This window comes from Uloborus diversus, chromosome 4 (genome assembly GCF_026930045.1).
Source record: "Uloborus diversus isolate 005 chromosome 4, Udiv.v.3.1, whole genome shotgun sequence".
NCBI lineage: Eukaryota > Metazoa > Arthropoda > Arachnida > Araneae > Uloboridae > Uloborus > Uloborus diversus.
In genome coordinates this window covers 3,723,295-3,746,131 of record NC_072734.1, presented here as the reverse complement: position 1 = coordinate 3,746,131, position 22,837 = coordinate 3,723,295, and the positions used below count along the sequence as shown (strand labels likewise).

General features: G+C 34.4%; 1 protein-coding gene across 1 annotated transcript in view; it reads left to right on the top strand.

Annotated features, from left to right (window-relative positions):
- The window catches only part of LOC129219768 (alanine--tRNA ligase, cytoplasmic-like), a 116,168-nt gene that overhangs the window by 43,248 nt on the left and 50,083 nt on the right, over positions 1 to 22,837 (top strand). The window contains exons 11-15 of the mRNA XM_054854065.1: positions 1,965 to 2,102; positions 6,066 to 6,206; positions 7,236 to 7,318; positions 9,179 to 9,374; positions 9,760 to 9,774. Coding sequence (XP_054710040.1) covers positions 1,965 to 2,102; positions 6,066 to 6,206; positions 7,236 to 7,318; positions 9,179 to 9,374; positions 9,760 to 9,774 — 573 coding nt within the window. The remainder of the gene's footprint in view (positions 1 to 1,964; positions 2,103 to 6,065; positions 6,207 to 7,235; positions 7,319 to 9,178; positions 9,375 to 9,759; positions 9,775 to 22,837) is intronic.

The window sequence follows — 22,837 nt, the reverse complement described above, 5'->3', positions numbered from 1 at the left end:
GTTTCTCTGAGTTTAGACCGTTGCCACAATTCCATTTTGTCAATTATTCTTAAAGCTTCTTCTAACTCATGCAAGGAAAAGTTCTCAATATTTATCAATAGTGGTTGTAAATTAAGTAAAATTTTGCTTTTTATTCCTTTAAAATCTAATGAATGCTTGCATAAAATGTAAAACATCATAATGATTAGACTGTATTGTAAATGAGTTGCAATGTGAAGAAAAATATTCTGCAGTCTGTAAATACTATAAACTGGCCCTGTCATTGTATCAACAAAACAAAAAAAGCCATTCTTTCTGACTCTTAAAAAGAAATCAGATAACCTCTAGAAAGTTTTTAAAATTTAATTAATATGGCATAGATTAAAATTTTTTATATATGTTTAAAAATCAACTTGAAGCTGATTTTCCAATTAATGTACCAATAAATGAAAGTTCAAACAGATTAACTTGATAACAACAATTATACAGGGTGTCTGAAAAGTCCTTGACACATTTCAAAAATTCATTGAAAAGCAAAAAATAGTTGTATGAATTTGTGGTTTGCACTATAACACTTAGATTGTAGAATTGTTCATGACATCGTAAAAAAAAAAGAGAGAGAGAGAGAGAAAGAAAAAAAGTGCAATTATAAGTAATCTTTGTATCGTCACAGTAAGAAAAACAAACATAATTTGAGGAGGTGTTTAGTCATTTTATTTAACAGAAAGCAATACCTTTCATTTCCAGAGCTCAATATATGCACCGTATGTTGCTCAAACCACATCTGTGAACCGTACTCCAGTTCATCCCATGTCCACAAACTGTGCACACATTGAGCTCTAGTAATGAAAGGTATTGCTTTCTGTTTAATAAAATGACTAAACAACCTCCTCAAATTACGTTTGTTTTTCTTACTGTGACAATACAAAGATTACTTATAATTGCACTTTTTTCTTTTCATTTCTTTCCTATTTCATTTTTTTTTTTTTTTTTTGCAATGTCATAAAAATTTCTTGAACCTGTGAAGTATTATGTACCAAACCGCATATTCATACAAATTTTTTTTGTTTTTCTATGATTTATGAAAATGTGTCAAGGAGTTGACGGACACTCTGTATATTATGGGGAGATAACATTACCGGGTTTATTGGCCGTGGTCTAATTGGAGTAGAAATTCCAGCTTGCTTTGCTACAGCCATCGTCAGTGGTTTGAGTTTGGTGAGACTGATTCTTGGCTCCGGTGGCTCTGGTATTTAAGCAAACTACTGCTGGACTGCTGGTCCTGATTGGGAGGCGTTCTCTAGCCGCTGGTGGAATAAGGTTCCTGATTGGATGAGATTCAAGCCGCTGGGTGATCCTGGTACCTGATTGGATGGGATTCACAAACCAAGACATTGGGGTTCAAGAAGTTTTTATTACATTGCAAAAAAAAAAAAAAAAAGAAATAGGAAAGAAATGAAAAGAAAAAAGTGCAATTATAAGTAATCTTTGTATTGTCACAGTAAGAAAAACAAACGTAATTTGAGGAGGTTGTTTAATCATTTTATTAAACAGAAAATCGGTTTCTGAATGGATGGAACCACAGTATGTTGTAGACTGTAGTCATCATCAGTGGTTTGAGTCTCACTAAACTCAAACCACTGATGATGGCTGCAGCAAAGCAAGCCGAAACGTCTGGAATTTCTACTCCAATTAGACCACGGCCAATAAGCCCAGAAATGTTATCTCCCCATATTGACGCCGGCCGTGAAAACCTGAAACAGTATTTAACTCTGTATATTTTTTTAAATCCTAATTTGTCATGTCAGAGTTTTTGTGCAAACTGTAAAATAATACTTGAAAGTGTTTCATCAAACATGTGATTCTAGGTTTCCAATGTTACATATTTTCTTTTACAACACCTTTATAACATGCAATCATTCCTGCTTTTTGAAGCATTTATGCATGATTTTATTGTTTATTGATCGCTTGAATTACTCTTACAGGATCATCGGATGTCTTGCAGTCAGAATCATACAGCAACACATCTGCTTAACAATGCTTTGCAAAAACTTCTGCCTCATACTAGTCAACGCTCATCTTATGTTGGTCCACTTTTTCTACGCCATGGTTTTAGTGCCAAGGTAATTTCAAACTAATACTTTATAGTGTAAAGTACTTTTAATCATTTGGATTTGTGTGCATTTTTTGTGTAAAGTACAGTTATCTACTCTGTCTCTTTGAGCTTTTTTTTTTTTTCATCAAGAAACATGTCAAATCACCATGAAGCGAGCCTTTTACACACACACTTCAAGATTGCCCCCCGAGCTCATGTTCCTGGCAGGCAATCAATTATGACGTCGGTTGTAGGGTTTCCATTCCTGTAGGATTTTGTGATTATAAGGAGTCAGTCCCGGGATATTCATTTTTTCTAAATTACTTTTGGTAAAAACTAACATAATTTTTCTAAAAGTTAAATTTTAATGTCCAATAGAAAAAGTTGTACTTTTTAAGAAGGATTGCTTTTGTTACTCGAAATAGTAGTTTTCTCGAATTCCGTACACCAATAATTGTAGAGAACTACAAAGTCACATCCCAATTAGCAACTATTGTTTGGTACACAAAAGTGTGCCTAAAAGTGTAAAATGCAATTCAATTGGTTTTACCGAGATTAAATAATTGTGGAATGATCCCAATAAACTTTATCACCTTCTAAAATGAATTTTTATTTTCTTATGGTTGTCAAGCTTCATTTCTAGTCAAGAACTGCAATTTCGGACAAAAACGATATCCACATTGCTGTATACAATTTAACTTGAATTGAGAATGCCCTTGTTGCTCCATTAACGTTGTCATTGTATCAGTACATTTGCTTCATTACAGCAGGGGGTAAATGTTGGTTGGTTTCACCATGTCGCAGTCGCACTAAATGTTTTTGATCAACTTCACTAATTTTACCTCTCACTTTAAAGAGACATTCAAAAACTTTAGCAGCTTAGCATACTGCACTGTCATGCGAGTCATTCTGTGTTTCATCCAAGTTTCTGTCGCCTCTTTTAGGAGTCCTGCCGAATATTGCAGACAGGGTTCGTACGGGTCATGGAAGTCCTGGAAAGTCATGGAAAAAATATAAGTGAATTTCAGACCTGGAAAAGTCATGGAAAATTGAAATTTCCATTAAAAGTCATGGAAATTTATTTCAAGTCATGGAAAAATGTCCTGGACAGAGATAAAGTAACATTAACTAATAGAGCATTACAAATATTGAGTCTGAGTGATAGCACAAAAGAGTTATTAAAAGTGGAAAATTGAACGATCCCAAAATCCAATCTGAATTTTTAAAAATCTTTGTATCCACTTCTGTTGCAGCTGCTTGTCTTTTTTTGGGATGTTATTTTACTGCTTGGACAACTCTTATATTTTGAATTTACTGTTATTTTCAACACTTCTTATGTTTTATATTATGTAGTAGCAAACTTGCACGTTCTTGGTTTTGTTACGCCCACTCAAAAGAGCAATTCAATTGCATCCGAGTTCGATTCCAGTACTCGTAAGAACTTCGTTATTAAATTTATCAGAGTTTATCTTAATTTGTTGAAGGTTTTATAAAGTAAAGATCTTTATTCAGGCGATAGAATACAGAAAAAGGGGAATTCTAATACTCTAAAGTAGTACTACAGTAGTGCCCAACAAACGGCCCACAAAACTAATCCATGGACCCATTGCTACGTTCAATGTCAAGAATCGAACATGTTCTGGAATTTCTGAATCTATTAATTTATATGCATTTAAAAATGTGAAAATAAGTAAACAAAACAAGTACTTTTGAATCAGAAGACTGATTCATTACTGAATGGTTTTTTCAAAAAATATCTGGTTTAGAAACATAAATAACTTAACCATGGGGCTTTACTTTAAATAACCAAAATACTGTCAAGTTATGTGGATGATTAAATGCGCTGTTGACACTGAAAGGTAACTTTTGAAGCAAATTTATTGAAACTTAATGATGACTCATTCAACCGTTGTCTCATTCATTATCATTCTGCTTGTTTATAAAAAAAAAAAAAAAAAAAGGCATTTAAGCATCATAATTTTAGTTTCATTGAATTATTACTTTACTTAAATTTAAATGATGAAGACAAATAAGAATAGTTTAGTTTTTTAAGTGTACACTTATATTTTTTTCATTACGAGTAAGTGCTTCAATGAGGCTGTGGCATTCCTGTAGGCGTTTTGCTAAAGCTCATTTCCAAAAATTAGCAAGTTTGAGATTAAGTAGTGTTATTCTCTTCGTAAACAAGGTCATGAAAATTTTTATTGAAGTCATGAAAAAGTCTTGGAAAAGTCATGGAATTTTTTCATCCAAATGGAGTATGAACCCTGTGCAGAGTGCTCAGCTAATTCATCCAACATGTACCACCCCCATATTAGCTTCTTGGTGAAAAATACATCAATAGGTACTTTCTACTGGTCAGAGCGCATAAATAATATAAGGCTTTGCTTTTTTCTTTGGAGAAAAATATTGTGCATTTTTTGTAATATTTTCTCATTTTTTCTAAATTGCAATTTTCTGGGTGTCAAATTTTAGTGATGGTTTTTTGAAAACTGTTTATCATTTTTATGCATTCTCTCAGTATGAAAACTGAAACCTAGAATGAGAACTCCAGTTCATTCTCAGAAAACAAACTGATGTGTGCATCACATGACTTCCTTTAACTCCAATTTAATGTCATTTCCCCATTATTGCCAATTTCAATGTGATTCAATTGTTTACTCTCTAAATATCTCCAACAGTGGACAAGTTGAAACCAAATTTAAAAAATAATAATAATAAAAAATTCGCCAAATTTTTCACCAAGTTGCCAACAAAACTTGGTTACCAAAAGACTGGCGATATATTACCAAATGTCCGACAAATTATTACGTAACTTGAGTTTGCATCGAAATTAACAATGATTTCCCCCAAAAAAGGGGCAAAAGACCGCCTTAGGAGCATCCAAATGCAACCAAAAAGGGAGGTGCACAACTAGACCCCACTAGAAGTCTACGTACCAAATTTCAACTTTCTAGGACATACCGTTTTTGAGTTATGCGAGATACATACACACATATGCACATACATACGTACATATGGATGTCACGAGAAAATTCGTTGTAATTAACTCGGGGGTCGTCAAAATGGACATTTCAGGTGTCTGTAGGTCTCTAGGCATATACCCACGTGTGTGATCGGGTTGAAAAAAAAACAACATTCATTCGAGGGTGAGAAAAATTTAAATTAAGTCCGATTTTTGAGTGAAAATTTTTTTGCGAATACAATACTTCCTTTTTTGTAAAAGGAAGTAAATACTCTATTTTTATTGGTGCTCTTAAATGGTAAACCTGCCGTTTATCATACGAGACAAAGTTTTCTTGCTCTTCTTACAGATATTCGAGGCAGCTGATTCAAACTTCTAATGATGCTTGCAAAAATATTGGTTTTATGTAGGGAAAAAAAATGGAAAATCTTTGCGTGATTGGAAATCTTAGAGGATTATGCTCTCAACCCCGCGAGATTAATCCCGTTAAATATCTTCCGAGATTCGGAGGCGGGATTGCGAGATTAGAAATCCTAGTCGGTTGACATAGTCCAGAGTACTGGGACAACATTAGCTGAGAAATCGCGAGCATTCCCATCGCTATGTTGGAAAGAGTTGACCAAAACTTCAGAAATCCAGTCACTCAGTGTGTCGCCAAAAAGGGCCAATACTTGCTCAGTACAAATTTCAGAACTGTCTAAGTAAATATCCATGTATATATAACATATAGTGAATAAATATTTAGAAATACTACATATAATGTCTTTTGTTTTATTGGTCCTTCAAATAAGCAAATTTTGCTGCCACACCCTGTATATCTACTGTACAGTTATAACCTGCAACAAGTGCAATTTTCACTAATGATTAAATTATTTTAGTACAATAAATTTGAAGCTGTTGATGATAATTTTTTTTATATTCTTAAATTGTGTTTTTTACTTCAGACAACAAAATGCCTTTGTATTCAAGTTTATGTAGGACATTGTTTTACATCGAAATGAATTTTGTTAAAATTTCATTTTTTAGGCATCATTGTCCAGGGAGCAGATTGAATTCATTGAAAAATATGTTAATGATGTAATTAATAACAATCTTTCTGTGAGAAGAATTGAAATGCCATTTATTGAGTTATTGGATAATCCTAATGCTGTTGTTCTTCGAGGTGAGGTAAGTCGATTTTGTTTAATAAAATGTGTGACTTGATTAATGTATTTTATTTATTATTGCCAATAGATTACAAATACAAAAGTGACGACCAGCAACTGGCTTTGGTCCCAGCTAGGCTGGTCCTAGTCGATTGTAATTGATCCCCAATAAAAGGATTAAAAGCTCACTTAAAACTGTTCTCTCTATTGCAAGTTACAGTTGCGTCTGTCAACCTATCCTAAATGTTGAACGTCTGCAAACCTGTTGATGTGTAATTTTACCAGATTTCAAGATTAGTTTGGGAATTGAAAAGCTTAAAACAATGACTCCTGGTTTTGCCATCTGTGCAGAAATTTAACCAATAAATATCCTCCATTTTAATTAACTTGAATAATTTTAATTAACTTGAATAACTGGATCATATCCTCTGTTACTCTCCTTTGCTCAAAACTTCATATATTTAGCAGCATCAGTGGCACTACTAGAAAATAGTTTTAGGGGGGAACTTTTAGGAACAAAACGTGTCAGCTGATGGAAGAGGGGGGTTTCAGGGGTCCCCGCCCCGAAAAAATCATGCAACTTGTAGTGTTAAAAATTTAATCTTAGACTTTCTTTGGTGATGTTAGGGGAAAGAAAGATACTCTGAACTGGGCAGAAATTTCAAAATTTAAGCCTTAAAAATGTAATTATTGGCCATATTTATTGACGTTAGGGTAAGGAATGAAGATCAGGGACTATCCCTATCCCCAATCAATTTTTTAAAAGATTGAAATCAATCGCCCCCCCCCTCTCTAGTTTTTCGAAATTGAAGTTCCAAAAACGCAATTCCAGACAAACTTTGAAGATTTTACAAAAAGGGGTTTCTGGAGCTCTCCCCTGGAAAATTTTCAAATAAAAGGTCCTAAAAACTTAATCAATATTCTATGATATTAGAAAGAGGACTTCAGGAGCTATTCCACCTAATTTTTAAGTGTAGTTTTGTTTGTTTCAATTTGCATATTAATATCATTATGCATGTTTGAGATGTTTCATTGTATTTTTATTGTTTAGGAATACCCTGACACTGTTCATGTTGTTAGTATTGGTTCTGATGATAGCTCTACTGCAATATCTATAGAACCATGCTGTGGAACGTAAGTAAACAGTCTACTTGTACATGTGCAGTTCCGTGTTCCGTAAAGTAATTATCAGTGTGGTGGACAAAATTTTTCAATAAAAAAATATTCATTTATAAAATTGCGTAACCAATGTTTGTGTGTCACTTAAATCATTTAAGCCTAGTTAAAGTCTAAATCATATAGCTTAAATTTTTACCTTTCTTAAAAAAAAAAAGGAAAAAAAAGAAAAAGAAATCAGTGATTCAAATGAGTGCAAATGTAATTAATTTGTACTTGATAAATCAAACATCATTGCCTAATGTATTTGATTTAACTAATATAACAGTATATAAAGTCTGGATATGTGCTCTCATAAAATAATGTAAATGGTGTCCTTTCTTAATATCTACACTTGGTTTTTGGTTACAATTGCCTTTGAAATAGGATATGGAAGTGTGTTGATTGAACAGAAGTCAAATCTGATTGCAATTGTCTAAATATGTCCACCTTTCCCAGCAGTAACATAACTCAACCGAAGGGTAAAGTTTGAAGTTGCTTGTCTCTACCAAGGCTTATGCCTCAAACACTGAAGTTAGTAACAAATATGCTCCGGACTAAAGTTTTCGGAAGGGGAAAATTCTGAATTTGAAGAATTGAATTTCAATTTTACTGAATGACAAAATACGAGCATGCACACATTTCATACGTTATGCACTTAAATTCTAATGAGAAGGAATGTTAGACATAATCAAAAGCAATTCTTAAAGCAAAAATAGCAAAAAAAAAAATCTCAATGTTGCAATATTGTCTCCAAATTTGCTGAATCGTTAGCAAAATTTGTCGAATGAAGAAATTGGTGGGAAGCCACAGAGACCCCCATGCCCACCCATCGGGACACTCCTGAAAGTGACTTGGGAACTTTTCCCTTCCATTGCATAATGATATGGCAATGAAAGTTCTCCATATCAAACCATTGCAATATGATTTGACATCTGTTCAATAAATGCACATACACACACTATTGTACCATCTTTAAACTATTTTTGGAAACCAGGAAATAAAACTTTCCAGACCTGTCTCATTAACAAACCACTTGTTTCACCTTTCTATCTTTTATGGTTTTGCTGTTATGTCACTTCAAAGTCGGGGAGTCCATCCTGAAACACACTATGTTCAAGGCAAGCCCAGATTTATAAATTTTGAGCCCCCTTGCCGAAATTCTGCATTGCTCTTAACTGTCTATTGGATTTCTATTCCACTGAGGGCCACAGGCTACATGTCTGCGAGAACGTAGATCCGGGCATGGTTCAAGGCATATTCAGCTCAGTATAAAAGGAGGCCAGTAGTGCAGCCAGAAAAACCTTCTGGAGTGGGTTTTTGATCAAAAATACCTTCTGGAAGGGTTTTTGGTCAAAAATACCTCATGACATTGGTTTTTTAGTGAAAAATAACCTACTGGAGGGGGTTTCTTGATCAAAACAGTCCTTAAATATGTTTAACTACTGTACTAGAATATGCATTTATACTGAAACCAATGCCTCTGGGGGTTGTTTTTACCCCCCAAAACCCCCCTTTGCTGCACCACTGAAGGAGGCAGACCCGTTACTTGGGCGATGGGGGGGGGGGAGGAGGTCCATTCCCCCTCCTCCAGATTCTTATAATCCATGTTAATTAATAATCCGTGTATTTGTGTAGTTTGTTTTTTTCTCTGTAAAATGCTTTGCATTGGGTATATATAGTGGCAGCTGTTCCTTCTTGAGCCATTTCTGAATAAGCCCGTTCTGTGTATATGCGCACAAACCCTCGCCAGCCCCCTGCAAAAAATATCAAATGATAGTCCTGTAAAATTCTAATATTCTCTTACTTTATTCATTGAAATTGAGGCTTTTATCTTAGGCATGTGCTCAACACAGCCGACATTGATAAGTTTATTATCATCCCGTCCAAATCTCATGGAGGATCCATAAAGATTATCAGTGCAGTTACAGGTAAACAGGCATCCATTGTTGAAGAAAATGGTAGAATTATGGAGGAGAAAGTTTCTCACTTAACAGATGAAGTTATGTCTACTTTAATAAAATTGAATCAGCCTGTAAGTATTTTTGAAGAAAATCATTAATATACTAAAATATCTTGATAAATTTTTAATGTACTTAAAAATATTCTGTTCTCAATATATTAATATTTTACAAATGTAAAAAAAATTAGCTGTTAAAATGAGATATAAGAACGTTTAATTGCCCAAATTGCAGATTACTACAGACGTGTTTCGGCATTACAAGGAACGCCTTTTTCAATGTAAGAGAAATTAAAACATATCTTTTAAATGAAAAGATATCCGTCAAAAATCGGATATCTTTTCATCGATGAGCCCATTTATTTTGCTTTGAAAAGGGCATTCCTTGTAACGCCGTAACACAATCTCTTCAATATTTCTGCAATTTTGTGCAATTAAGCATTCTTATTTCTTATTTTAGCTTTCAACCACAAAGGTATTTATTCAACTCTTGAAGTTAATTGCAGATTGATACTGATACAAATTTTACCAAAATGAAAGATGCCTTTTTGAAAGCTTTTGCTTCGTAAATCTACTAAGATATCGAACAGATGGTGCCAGTGATTTATAAGAAGCAATAGGTTTTTTTCTCATCACCAGAGGTTTAGACAGCAAGTAATCATGAATTTTTGTCGCCTCTGCTCTGCAATTTAGCCCTTGAACTTTCTTTATCTTAGCAAATTTTTGCTACTGAATATTGTACCTTTTAATTATCTTCTGTCCAAGAAATAAACATTTAACAAGAAGTTCCGTCTAAAACTAAACAAACCTACTTTTCTGTATACCCATATCTACTTTCTAGTACCAGATCAATATTCTCCAAAATAGCTAAAATCGCAAATTGTTTCAAACATATTTTTTTAATATTTTAAGTCGGTTTGTAGGAATAGAATATGCCCTACTCATCTAAAGAATTAGATGTGTACAAATAAATAAATAAATAAATAAATAAATGAACAAATAAAATAGCAGCAACATTTAAACAAAGCAGCTAATACACTTTTTTCCATTAAAAAAAAAAAAATCTTTAACTGCTAAAAAAAAAAAAATAAGTTTATTAAACTAAACACATCAGATCAAAAAAAAAAAAAAAAAAACATTTATTTTTTCCCTTTTGCTAAAAAATAGTTTTTTAAAGGCATTAATGTACTTTCCAAAACAAATAAAAACAATAAAATGTCCAACTTAAAAAAAAAAAAATTTCAATGACGAAAAAAAATCATTTGTGCATATCTTAATGTAGAAATATAAAGGACTTTGAGTTTATTCGCCGAAAACTGAATACATAAATAAAAACTTTATAGTGAAAATAAAAACAAGTCATATTAACAATAATTATTTCACAGTTAAAGCCATGGCTGCAGAGTTGGAGTCAATCCCATTTTGGGATAAAAGAGTCAGATTCGGGAGTTAAAGGTAATTAGTTCAAATACTTGGAGTTGGAATCAGTCATTTTGCTTAGAGTACGCATTTCTGCCAATGTTTGTGGAGTCGGAGTCGATTATCCAAGAATCAGTCCGTCATTTTTCCTCCATGTAAAAATGCAAAGTCAGAGTCGAAGTCGGGGAGTTGGATTCAGGTGCCCCAAAATTCTCGGAGTCGGGAGTTTGTCGTCAAGAGCTATTTCCAACAAAATTTGTTTGAAGTAAATCCACTTTTAAGTGCGGAATCTACATTGACTTTCAGTTTCCTCATAGGCATTAATGTTAAGGGATTTGAACTGTTCAAATTTGAACAGAAAATTGTTCAAATCAAAAAGATATTTTATATACATGTTTTTTCATCAAAAGCTATTTCCTACCAAGTTTTTGAAGCAAATTCACCTATAAGCTCGGAATTGCCTTGAATTTCCCCATAGGTGCTAATGTTAAGTTTTTTTGAACTGTTCAAAATTGAATGAAAATAGTTCAAATCAAAAAGTGAAATATAGGAATGTGGTGTGCTCGCTGAGATCTTTCGAGCAAAAAAAATGTTTTCGAATCGGACTATTCACTCAAAAGTTATTGGGGGGGGGGGGATGCAGGCACAGACAGACAGACTGACAGACATTTTCCCCCATCTCAATACCATACTTTCCAATTTTTAATTTTTCAATATTTAATCAAGTTATTATTACTTTTTTTTTTGACTTTTTTTTTGTGATATTTTACAGATGCACTAAGCCTTCTTTCATGCTTTTGACTTTTACTGAGAAAGTAGGCTAAAAATGAGTCTATAAATACGTAAATGATTTTAAAACTGACTGAAACATAGTATTGTACTCCAATACAATAAAATAAGAAATTTTTTTATACTGTCAAATAAATATAACAAAACATTAATTTATGAAAATTTATATATACTTCAGTTTTTAAATTTCCTTTTTCCTTTCTGTTTTTTTACAAGCTAAAACATGTAGTTATTAAAATTATTTCTTCGATTTTCAAAAGTTAGAAGAGTTTCTGAAACAAGTTTCTGAAAAGTAAGAAATAAAGGATTCTCTTGCAAAAGCATTGTGTTACTGGTTCATTCCCAACTTCTTGCAAATAATAAAAGTCCAGATTAGAAGAATTTCACTGCAATTGCCATCCTTGTTTTCTTGTGTTAATTGTTTTCATTACATTTATTCCATAAAAATGTATTGATTTTTATTGTGACCTCCAGAAAACAAAAGACTAATGGCGTGCATAAATTTTCATATTCAACTATCTGTTCTTTAATATGTGGATTAAACTAACATTAAATGCCGTTGATAAATTTCAGCCTTTAATATTATGATATGTAGTTACTGACATCTAATATTAAGTGTTTTGATGATAAGTATTTCGCCTTTAAACTTTAATCATGTTGGTCTCACATACATTGTATATTTTTAGAATGTTGAGCAAAAGTTTCAACTGTTGCTGAAGGAGGTTCGAAAATCAATAAAGGTATGTTCTTTAAATTGTTTTTATGCAGTACAGTGGGTGGCCAAATTATTAGGGACACTACTCAAATTCTCGTATTTTCAAGTTTACACTAATTTTTTTTAAAAGAAATAAACTCCGAACAAATTTTTTTTTTGCTCTGCATAGCAGCTGGTATCGTTATTATTGTTTAATAGAAGTGGCAACAATACCAGACTGCATCAGTTTACAAATATTTGAGGTTATTCCAGTTTTAGTCTGTAGTGAAAAAAACTGCTGTGTTGTCGCAAGGTTGTTTTAAATATTCTAGAATTATTTCTTCAAAAGTTTTGGTGTCTGCTATAGTTAATACGTAAGTAACACTTATTAATAAAGCAATGTTGCTACATTTTTCAATGTTTGATTTAGATTATTGTTTGATATTTTCAAAACTTTTTTTTGAGCAATCACAATTGCTTATTGTCCTCACTTGACAGTCTTTGGCGTCTGGTTCCTTTTTCAGCTTGAACCAGGGGCCTCAGCAGCACCACCGCCCACCAGCCTGTGCAGGCGGAGCGGCTGCTCCGGTCCTGAGCTATCCGCTTCTCCTGGTCGGAGGCGTCCATGTCCTACACGCACAACTTCACACATATACACTCACACATGCCTACGTGCACACACACAAACCTATAGCCTACACACTTACATACGTAACTATGCACATGGAACCGCACAGGAGGAGGGGCAGGCTTGGGGGGGGGGGGGGGGCAGGAGCCGTTTCTAAAAACAATAACTCCAATGAGTAGGGTCCTGCCGCAGTTTGTGATTATGAAACACATAATTTGAATTCAAAATTTTAGAATTCTAATTAATTAATATATATATATATATATATATATATATATTTTTAAGAATGGGCAAGGCTTCAGACACATCCCCTAGAAAATGTATGGAAAAAAAGCATTGCTACTCCCCACCTTACATTTCTAGAAAGCTATTGCAAATTTAACAGGTGTTTCTAAGTCAGTAGTTGCGTGCACAAAAGCTTAAAATTGATCAAAACAAATTACTGAAAGCAGATTGCATTGACAAATGTGACAGAAAATGCTTCACTGCTCCTTGTACCGGCATACAATCAGGGATATGTGCTTTATCAGATATTTAACACTCTCTAAAAAATATTCTTAATGGAATAGCTTCTCCAGGTGGCGTCACATGCTGCCTGGGGGCAGTGCTAAAAGAAACTTTTTTCAACCAAAATGCTAAAGGTGGAGTCGTCGGAAAAGCATGTCTATAAAACATTAAACCAATCAAAATAATAACATTATTTGTTAATAACACTACTTACAAATAGTACTTACACGATGTCGGTCATCAACAGTCATTATTATGATTGTTTTGCCAACTGTATGAGCTTTTTCTCAGCCTCGGTGTGGCGTGGGTTTTTTTTTTCTCTTCAAGCCATCACCTCCGGACAGTCCTGGTGGAAATTTCAATGCCCTGTTCATTCATAAGTAAGACAGACTACACTCCTTTTGCGATTTATGAGGGAAATATCACTATCTATGTCCGGTTCCAGCACTGATGATGTGTTTTCTGCCACATTTTCCTAAGTGATCCACTTCCAGTGGCCTGTTTTGAGCAGTTTTAATTTTGATACATCCAACTATTGGCCTTAAAACACCTGCTATATTTGCAATTAATGCCGCATGACTTTGCCTGTAGTAGAAACTTAAAAGGTCTTTTGGTTTGCCTGTATATTTACAAATAATGTATGGTGCATTTCTTGCCTATTGGCTTGCCCATGTTACGGTTCCAGGTTATGATAAATTGGTAATTTACTCGTCCATCTTATGATCATTTTGCTTGGAAAAAAGTTCTATAAATTGGAATGGAAAAAAAAAAAATCGAATTTTCGAAAAATCGCTTTGAGGTGTACACCCCCATGCTACAAAGTAACTTTGTGCCAAATTTCATGAAAATCGGCCTTACGGTCTAGTCGCTATGTGCGTCACAGAGATCCAGACATCCTAACAGAGAGACTTTGAGCTTTATTATTAGTAAAGATAACTCTCTGAGTATGTGTGTGGAGGGAAGTAACAATGCTTGTATTTCCCTACACTTTCGAAGGAACATGTTTAAAGCCTTGTTCATTCTTTAAAAAAAAAAGTTTTTTACAATATCAATCAACACGATAAATAAATATTGAGATTTTATTGCAAACTGTAGTAACATTGCTTTATTAATAAGTGTTAATTACATATTAACTATAGAAGACACCATAACTTTCGAAGAAATAAATCTAGAATACCTAACATAACCTCATGACAACACAGAAGGTTTTTCTCATTAGAGACTAAAACTAGAATAATTTCAAATATTTGGAAAATGATGTGGACTGGTAGTGTTGCCACTTCTAAAAAAAATAATAATGCCATCAACAATTCAGAAATTGAAAAAAAAAAAAAAAAATGTCGTTCATGGTTTCTTTCTTGAAAAAGTGAGCCTAAACTTGAAAATAAGAGAATTTGAGAAGTGTCCCTAATAATTTGGCGACCCACTGTATTTTTGAAGGGCTGTTGAGCTTTAGATATTTGACTATGTTGCTATTAAATTTCTGATCAAAGTTTTAATTTAGTTTTTAGTGCGTGACATTTTAAAAATTTTTGTGTGTATCATTAAATAGTTTCCTCTCCTTCTCCCTTACAACAGTTCCTATTGTAATCAATTTAGTTTAAAGATTAGTATTCTAATTCAGAACTATTTTTCTTATTTTTTCACCCTGATAAGTGGAGGGATTTAATTGTCTGTGGTTAAAAAAATCTTAATGATCTATTTTGAAATTCATTTTTATGCTCAATACATAATTCGTAATACTGAACTGATGATTGTAAAAAAATTGAAACATACTCTTAATCATCTTAAGATTTTTCTTTCTGTTTAATCACTACAAAGTGTAATAATACACTCACTTAAATTGCTTCACAAGTATTTCACAATTTGCATTGTTTCCATTTTGTAGAAATCAGATGAAATTCTGTTTTGACTATTTTTCTATGAATTACATTTTATACTAACTACCAAACGGCACGACCTTGAGGGTCACGGATTTAGACAAAATCCTAGATATAGGTCAATTCCCACTAGGTATGAGCCCAGGTAAAGCGATTTGACTGCATAGGTCCTATTTCGGCTGCAACGGGGGTCCAAAGTTGATAATTTGGACCCATAAATGCAATGGAGTTTCCTTTAAAATTCCCATTTTTACCCCTTTTTCTGCTATATTACTTCAGTATGAGACATTTCCATGCACTTATCTTTGAATTAAATACGGGGAATACCAATTTTTAATAAATGGTTCTTATATTTAAATTGGACACTACTTTTAATTTCAATAACTTGAATGCCAAAATAATAGTTACAGGATATTTATCCTTTGCAAATTAAACTAATTATTTTCGTTTTATAATAATTATCTGCTAGTAAGAAGTATTTATCGTTTGCTAAGAAAAACATTTACTTTAACTGGATATTTATCGTCTGCTATCAAAGATATTCCACAATGATAAACAAAAAATGGGAGAAGAGAAAACACTCTGATTTATTGCACATGGCACACATAAGAACGAAAATACAAGATTGTTTCGACTTTTCAACTAATTAGATCATGCCCATAAATAAATACGCGTCCTCCCTTATACTCAATTTACTAACAAAAGAAGAAAAAGATGTTGGGAGATCGAACATATCGTCGAGTTAAGAAATTCCAATGGAAACGCCATTGCATTTCTGGGGTCAAACTAGCAACTTTGGATCCTCGTTGCAGAGAAACTAGGGCCTATGCAGTCAAACCACTTTTCCTAGACTCATATCTAGTGGGAATGAACATATATATAGAATTTTGTCCAAATCCGTGACCTTCAAGGTCGTGCCATTTGGTCGTAAGATTTTTCAAGCCTCTGATGTTTTGTTTTGCTATGACTGACTTTTGCTGTGACACTGCAAAAGTGAGTCTTAGCAAAACAAAACATTAACAGGAGGCAATCTTAGTATTTATCTAATGTTTGGAAATGTGAAGCACTATGTAACTTTAATATATATGTATTTTTTGGACTGTAGGAATTCCAAGGAAGGTATGACGTGCCTCTGTTAAAGCTTCAGAAGTGTGAAGATGCTTTGAAAGAACTGAAATTGAAGTTGGTTGATGCGTTGAATAGTCTTACAATGACTGAAAAAAATATGGTAAGAATTAAAATTAAAAACTTGTTTTTAATTTTATTTTGGTTATAAAATTGGTTTAAAAAATTTCAACGAATGAAGCAACATATTTTTCAATTGTAATTGAAAAGATTAAGTGAATCATATTATTTTAATTATAATTTTGTTTTGTCATGGAAAAAAAAATCAAAATCTTGGGGTTGAAAAAAAAGAATTTCAAATATTAAACTTATTTATTGTTGTTCAGTTTTGGTCTTCTTATTTTAAATATTAACTTATTGGAATGGCTAATAAATGAGCTTTCTAATTTCTAGTTCATTAAAATTGTGACATGTGTGGGCTGAATTTCTGCACAGATTGTAAAATCAAGAATCATTATTTTAAGCTTTACAAATCCCAAGCTAATCTTGAAGTCAGGTAAATTAACTACTTCAACGGGGTTGTAGGCATTTGAAATAGTTTACCAAAAGCAGCTGTTATTTGCAATTAGTTGAATAGTTGTAAGAAGGCAACAAATCTAAAGAAGTTCTTCTGCCCTTATAAAGAAGTTTGGTAAAACCTCATTTGGAGTATGCTGTTCAGTTTTGGTCTCCTTATCTTAAGAAGGAGATTAATTTGTTGGAAAGGGTTCAAAGGCGGGCTACAAGGCTAATAAATGAACTTTCTCATTTAGACTATGATTCCAGGCTTACATGATTCAGCTGTTTAAATTTATTAAAATGAAAGATGTTACGGGGCTGAAGTTTAGCACCGAAAACAGGACAAGGGGCCATTGTTTTAAGCTATTTAAATCTCAGGCTAACATGGGTATTAGGAAAAATTATTATTTTAGCAGGGTAGTGGAACCTTGGAACAGCTTACCGGAAGAGGTGGTAATGAGCGCGGGAGTAGATAATTTTAAGAGGGCCATTGATCTTCACTGGGGATTGTAAATTGACTAGGACCAGTCTAGCTGGGCCCAGAGCCTGTTGCTGGTCCTCACTTTTGTATTTGTATAAGGCTCTTGATCTTCATTAGGGATTAAGAAATTGACTAGGATCACCTTAGTTGGGCCCAAAACCTGTTGCTGTTTGTCAGTTTTGCATTTATTTCTTAAAACATTGAACATCCTATTTTTCAAGAATACAATTTTTCTCTCGAATGCAAGATTTTTTACTTATATATTCTGTTTTTATTTGAGACCTGAAGTTATTAAACTTACTTTTTCATTATTCATTTTAATTCATTAACGCCTTTTTAGGATGAAAATGCCTCAGATTCTTCTGGTGAATGGAAGGTAAAAATTGATAATGTCATTGAGCATTTAAAGTCCAAAAATGTGGCAACTACCAGGGATGAGTATAAATATGACTGCTGTGTGGGTATGTAGTCCCAATTATTCTTGAATTTTCTAAGATTGATGGTTAATGCATTAGTTATTAGTCTGTGTTAATGCATTGACAATGCATTTGTTGCATGTAGTTCAAAAAAGTATTGTTACAAATTCTGTAAATAGTAATTATTTTTGTGATTAATTTGTCGTAATCCAGCTAAATTTGGCGTTTATTAAATTATCTTTTGTCTAAAATTATTGTAGTAAGGTAACCTGTAAATAGTTTCTTGTAATGAATATACAGCCCCCGTACATTCGGCTAAAGTATACGGTCCCCTCATTTTTGAATGATAAGATTTGTGAATGGAAAGAAATAAGAAATTTGTAGGACGGTGTAGGATTTCCTGGAATAGTTGAGAAGCTCTCTTTCGATATCTATAAATAGCCGTGCCGCATGATAAAAAGTCAGTCTCGATTGAGAAGTTGTACTGAGAGTGTATTAGCTCTGTTTATTGCAAGGCATTTCGCTGTGTTGTTTTGGGTATTTGGATGTAAATATGTGTGTCATCATTGAGTAAACAGTGTTAATTGATGTTTGCCTAATTGCTATGGTGAATTTAGCTGTTGTTAACGTTCTTTCCTGTACATAGTGTAAATAAATCTCCTGTGTTTTCTCAAGAACTGTGTCATCATTTCAAGAAAGTTTGAAGTTGTATCACGAACTGTTTATAGTATTATTATGGATGCATATTAATATGGTTGGTTACTGTAGTAATGGTATTTTTTATTAACTGTCCTTGAATTAGAGAAAATTAATAACTAATAACTAATATAATAAGTATGCATGTATTATATTCCATGTGGAGTTGAAATGCATTTTTTTGCAAGTTACACAATGACTTTTTTTTTTCTTAAAACATTAAAATTGTTTAATATGGAATTTAATACTGTAAAAGCATTTATTTTTGAAAAAACTTTCATTTTCTTGAACTCGTCAAAATCTAAAAAAATTTCGCAGGTATTTCAAATTTCGGCGATGTTCATATAAAATTAGCAAACTCACTGACATCTTCACTTTTGCAAAAACTACGGCTCGCAAAAATAAGTGCTTTCACAGTAATTTGGAAAGAAATATTACAGTTATGGAGTGAATTATTTTACCTACAATGCCTTTTTTGACAGGTAATAAACTTGGATTTATGTTTTTTTTTTATATTTTTGCTCAGGAAAAGTCACACCAATCACGGCAAATATCTGCGCCATTATCCGGGACAATGATGTTGTAAATTCTGTTTGCCCGTGGACTAGAGTATCTACTAGTTACAGACAAAACAAACTTTTATGCAGAAGAAGATGATCAAGAGGGTGATAAAGGAACTATATTTATTGATGTAAATACATTTTGCTATTGACCTTTTTTTTGCAAATGATTTTTTAACATATACTGCATTAAATTTAGAGGGGTAAAATAAATTAAATTCTAAGTTTAAAATGTTCAAAGCTGCCCATTTTCCCAGAAAGGAAGAACAGGTAATTCATAAGTTGGATTTCTTGTCTTTCTCATCTGACATCCGTTGAATATTAAAAAGAGTGCAAGGGTGAAAGAAGGCTTAATATAGCTTAAAATATTGCCAAAAGCTAGGAAAGTGAAAAAATATATGGGTCATTATTCAAAAAGTAACTTTTCGGTCACACGCCTTTTACAGTAAAAACTTTAAAGAAGAATTCATTTAACAATGAATTTTAATTTCTTCAAAAATATATCTACTTAAACCTGCCAACAATTTTTTACAACTCATAAATCACTTCAGAATATCATAAGTTGAGTTTATCATTCATTTATTTACATAAAATTACATTCATTTGTGTCACTATGCATCATCTTCTTCGTTCTTAAGAAAAAAAAAATCGTTTTTTCGTATACATATAATAATGCCGCTCCTCACAACCTGACTAATAAGGGCTCAATCGGCATAGCACTAAGCTGCAAAAGCATTGGACCCTGGTTTGAATCCCGGTCAAGACGTTTAAGGGTCATTCCTCAAAAAGTGTAACTTTTCTGTCACATGCCTTTTACAGTAAAAACTTTAAGGAACAATGCATTTAACAATGATTTTTTTATTTCATCAAAAAGATATTGTTACAAATTCTGTAAATAGTAATTATTGTAGGAACGTAACCTGTAAATAGTTTCCCGTAATGAATATACAACCCCTTTTTCATATGGCTAAAATATACGACCCCCTATTCCCTTTTTGTTCATTGATAAAAGTTGATAACGGACAACGCATTTCGAGAAGCGTGTGGAATATTTGAGAAAATTCTTTTCGGTGTATTTAAGCCGTTAGCGATGGATAAACAGTTTAGTTTCGATTGATATTTCGAACAGAGGAGATCTTTGCTCTGTTGATAGCGAGGCATTTCGCTGTGTTGTTTTCGTATTTGGAAGTAAATACGTGTGTAAACGTTGAGTTTACGGTGTTGTGTGATAATTGCTTAATTGCTGATGAATAATTTAGCAGTTGTTGAAGATCTTTCCTGTACATAGTGTAAATAAATTTCCTGTGTTTTTATCAAGAACTGTGTCTTCATTTCAAGAAAAGTGGAAGTCGCACCGAATCCGTTACAATTTGGCGCCCAACGTGGGGCCACTTCAGGACTTTCTTGCAGTAAGTGTGACTTTGGACATTTTTTCATAAAAACTTTTTGAATTTGGACTTTAATTTTATGGTGATTACTCGCGCAATGGATGAACAATTAAAACAACTGCTTGATGCAATCAACTCTGTTAAAAATGAATTGGCGGCTAATCAAGACCAATTAAAAAGTGATCTGACTGCAAGTATGTTGGCAAATCAAGACCAGTTAAAAAGCGATTTAACGGTGCTGAAAAAGGACTTAACGTCTAACCAAGAAGAAATTAAAAACGACCTTATTTCGGTAAAGACTGTGATGGAAAATAAATTTAATGACATAGAGCATCGAGTTGATGCTATTGAAGAAAAATTTAATACCGTTGAAAGCCGATTCAATGCTGTAGAAAATAAATTTGAAGATGAAGATAGAAGATTTCATCTATTTAAGAAGAGATCTTTAAGACGTGGAAAGGAGATTGGCGACCGCGGAAAGCAGCTCTGTACAGTTTGGCGCTCCCACATCGGTTGCTCGACCGTCCATTAAACTTGCCACATTTGATGGGAAAACTTCGTGGCAGGTTTACAAAACTCAATTCACGATAGTGGCGGAAGCGAACGGATGGGACTCTGCTACCAAGGCCTGTCATCTTGCAGCATCCCTGAGAGGTGACGCAGCGGACATTCTCCAGACCCTTCGGACAGCCAGCGCCTGGATTTCGCCGCCCTCACAGCTGCGTTGGAGCTTCGCTTCGGTGAGAAGTGCCAGAAAGATTTCAGCCGACTCCAGTTGAAGTCCCGTTTCCAGAAAACTGGGGAAACCCTGCAAGAGCTTGCGGCGGACATCGAGAGACTGTCTCATCTTGCTTTTTACGACTGCCCTGCGGATGTTCGAGACAACCTGGCACTCAACTACTACATCGACGGGGTTCGAGATCCGGAAATCCAGAAAGCTCTACGGATGGCGGATGTCAAAGACCTGAATTCTGCCGTTGTGTATGCGATGAGATACGAGGCCGCCCAAGAAGCAACCCGTGTGGATCGCCATCTAATCCGGACTCAGGAAGCTGATGAGTCTGATTCCAGGACGTCCCACCTCGCTGAACTTGAGAGACAACTCGGTGACTTGACAAGACATCTGAGCAGCATAACAGCCCAAAAGAAACAAGAGCAGAAGTGCTGGAAATGCGGTAGTGAAGGACACCTGCGAAGGAGTTGTCCGGCTCGCCAAGCTACGCGAGGGAAGGAAATCACCACCACTAGAGCTCTGCAGATTTCCTCTTCTAGTAGTGGCAGTGATGGACTTTTCATTTACGCACATGTAAATGGGAACCCCTGCAGACTGATTGTTGACACTGGAGCCAATGTGACAATCATTAGGACAGATGTGGCTCGTGAATTTGGATTGAAACTGCTGTGGACATCGCCACGCGTAAGTCTCCAGACTGTGACAGGTGACAAGATCGAGATTGACGGTAAAGTGGACTTGGAAATAGTGTTTGGGAATGCCACCTACCATCATACGGCATTCGTCGCTAACATCACGGACCCCTTCATTCTCGGATTGGACTTTTTGAAGAAATATGACTTCACTCTCGACTTCAAGACTAATGAGCTGCACTCGATGAGAGAAGACATAGCCGTTTTCCCTGCAGAAAGTGATGTCAAATCCGCTCATCAAATAATAGCCCAAACAGATTTATCGATTCCCTCAAGGTCAGAATCATTAATACCTGGCTCCCTTGAAGAAAGCAACAGTTTTCGATTTGGACTCATTGAATACCCTAACCTAAGCAATAACCTAAAAGGAGTGCTGGTAGCATCTACGCTTGTGGACCTTTCCAAGGATGTAATTCCTGTGAGAGTCGCCAACGTGAGTGAAAGGCCAAGGAATATCCGAAAAGGTGAAGTGTTGGCAACTTGTACTCCAGTAAACTGCATCATTAGAAGAATCAATTCCCCCGAGACTGTGTCTTCCGAGTCCTTGACATCGAAGTTAATTGGGAGTGCGGCATTATCGAAAGATCAAAGAACTGCTGCGGAACAATTGGTGGATGACTTCAAGCATCTGTTTTCATCAGCATCGGAGGATGTCGGCCGTACGAATTTAACGCAGCATAGGATTTACACTGGAGAACACCCCCCTATTAAGCAGCATCCAAGACGACTACCATTCGCCAAGAAGGAAGAAGTTGAGACCCTCCTGAAAGAGATGAAGGAGAATGATGTCATCGAACCATTATCCAGTCCTTGGGCTTCCCCCATCGTCTTAGTCCGAAAGAAAGATGGCTCCACCAGATTTTGTGTCGATTACCGACGGCTGAATGAAATCACCAAGAAAGACAGTTACCCTCTTCCACGGATAGACGACACCTTGGACACTCTGTCCGGACACAAGTGGTTTTCGACCCTGGACTTGAAGAGCGGCTACTGGCAGGTTGAGATACACCCTGATGACCGGGAGAAGACAGC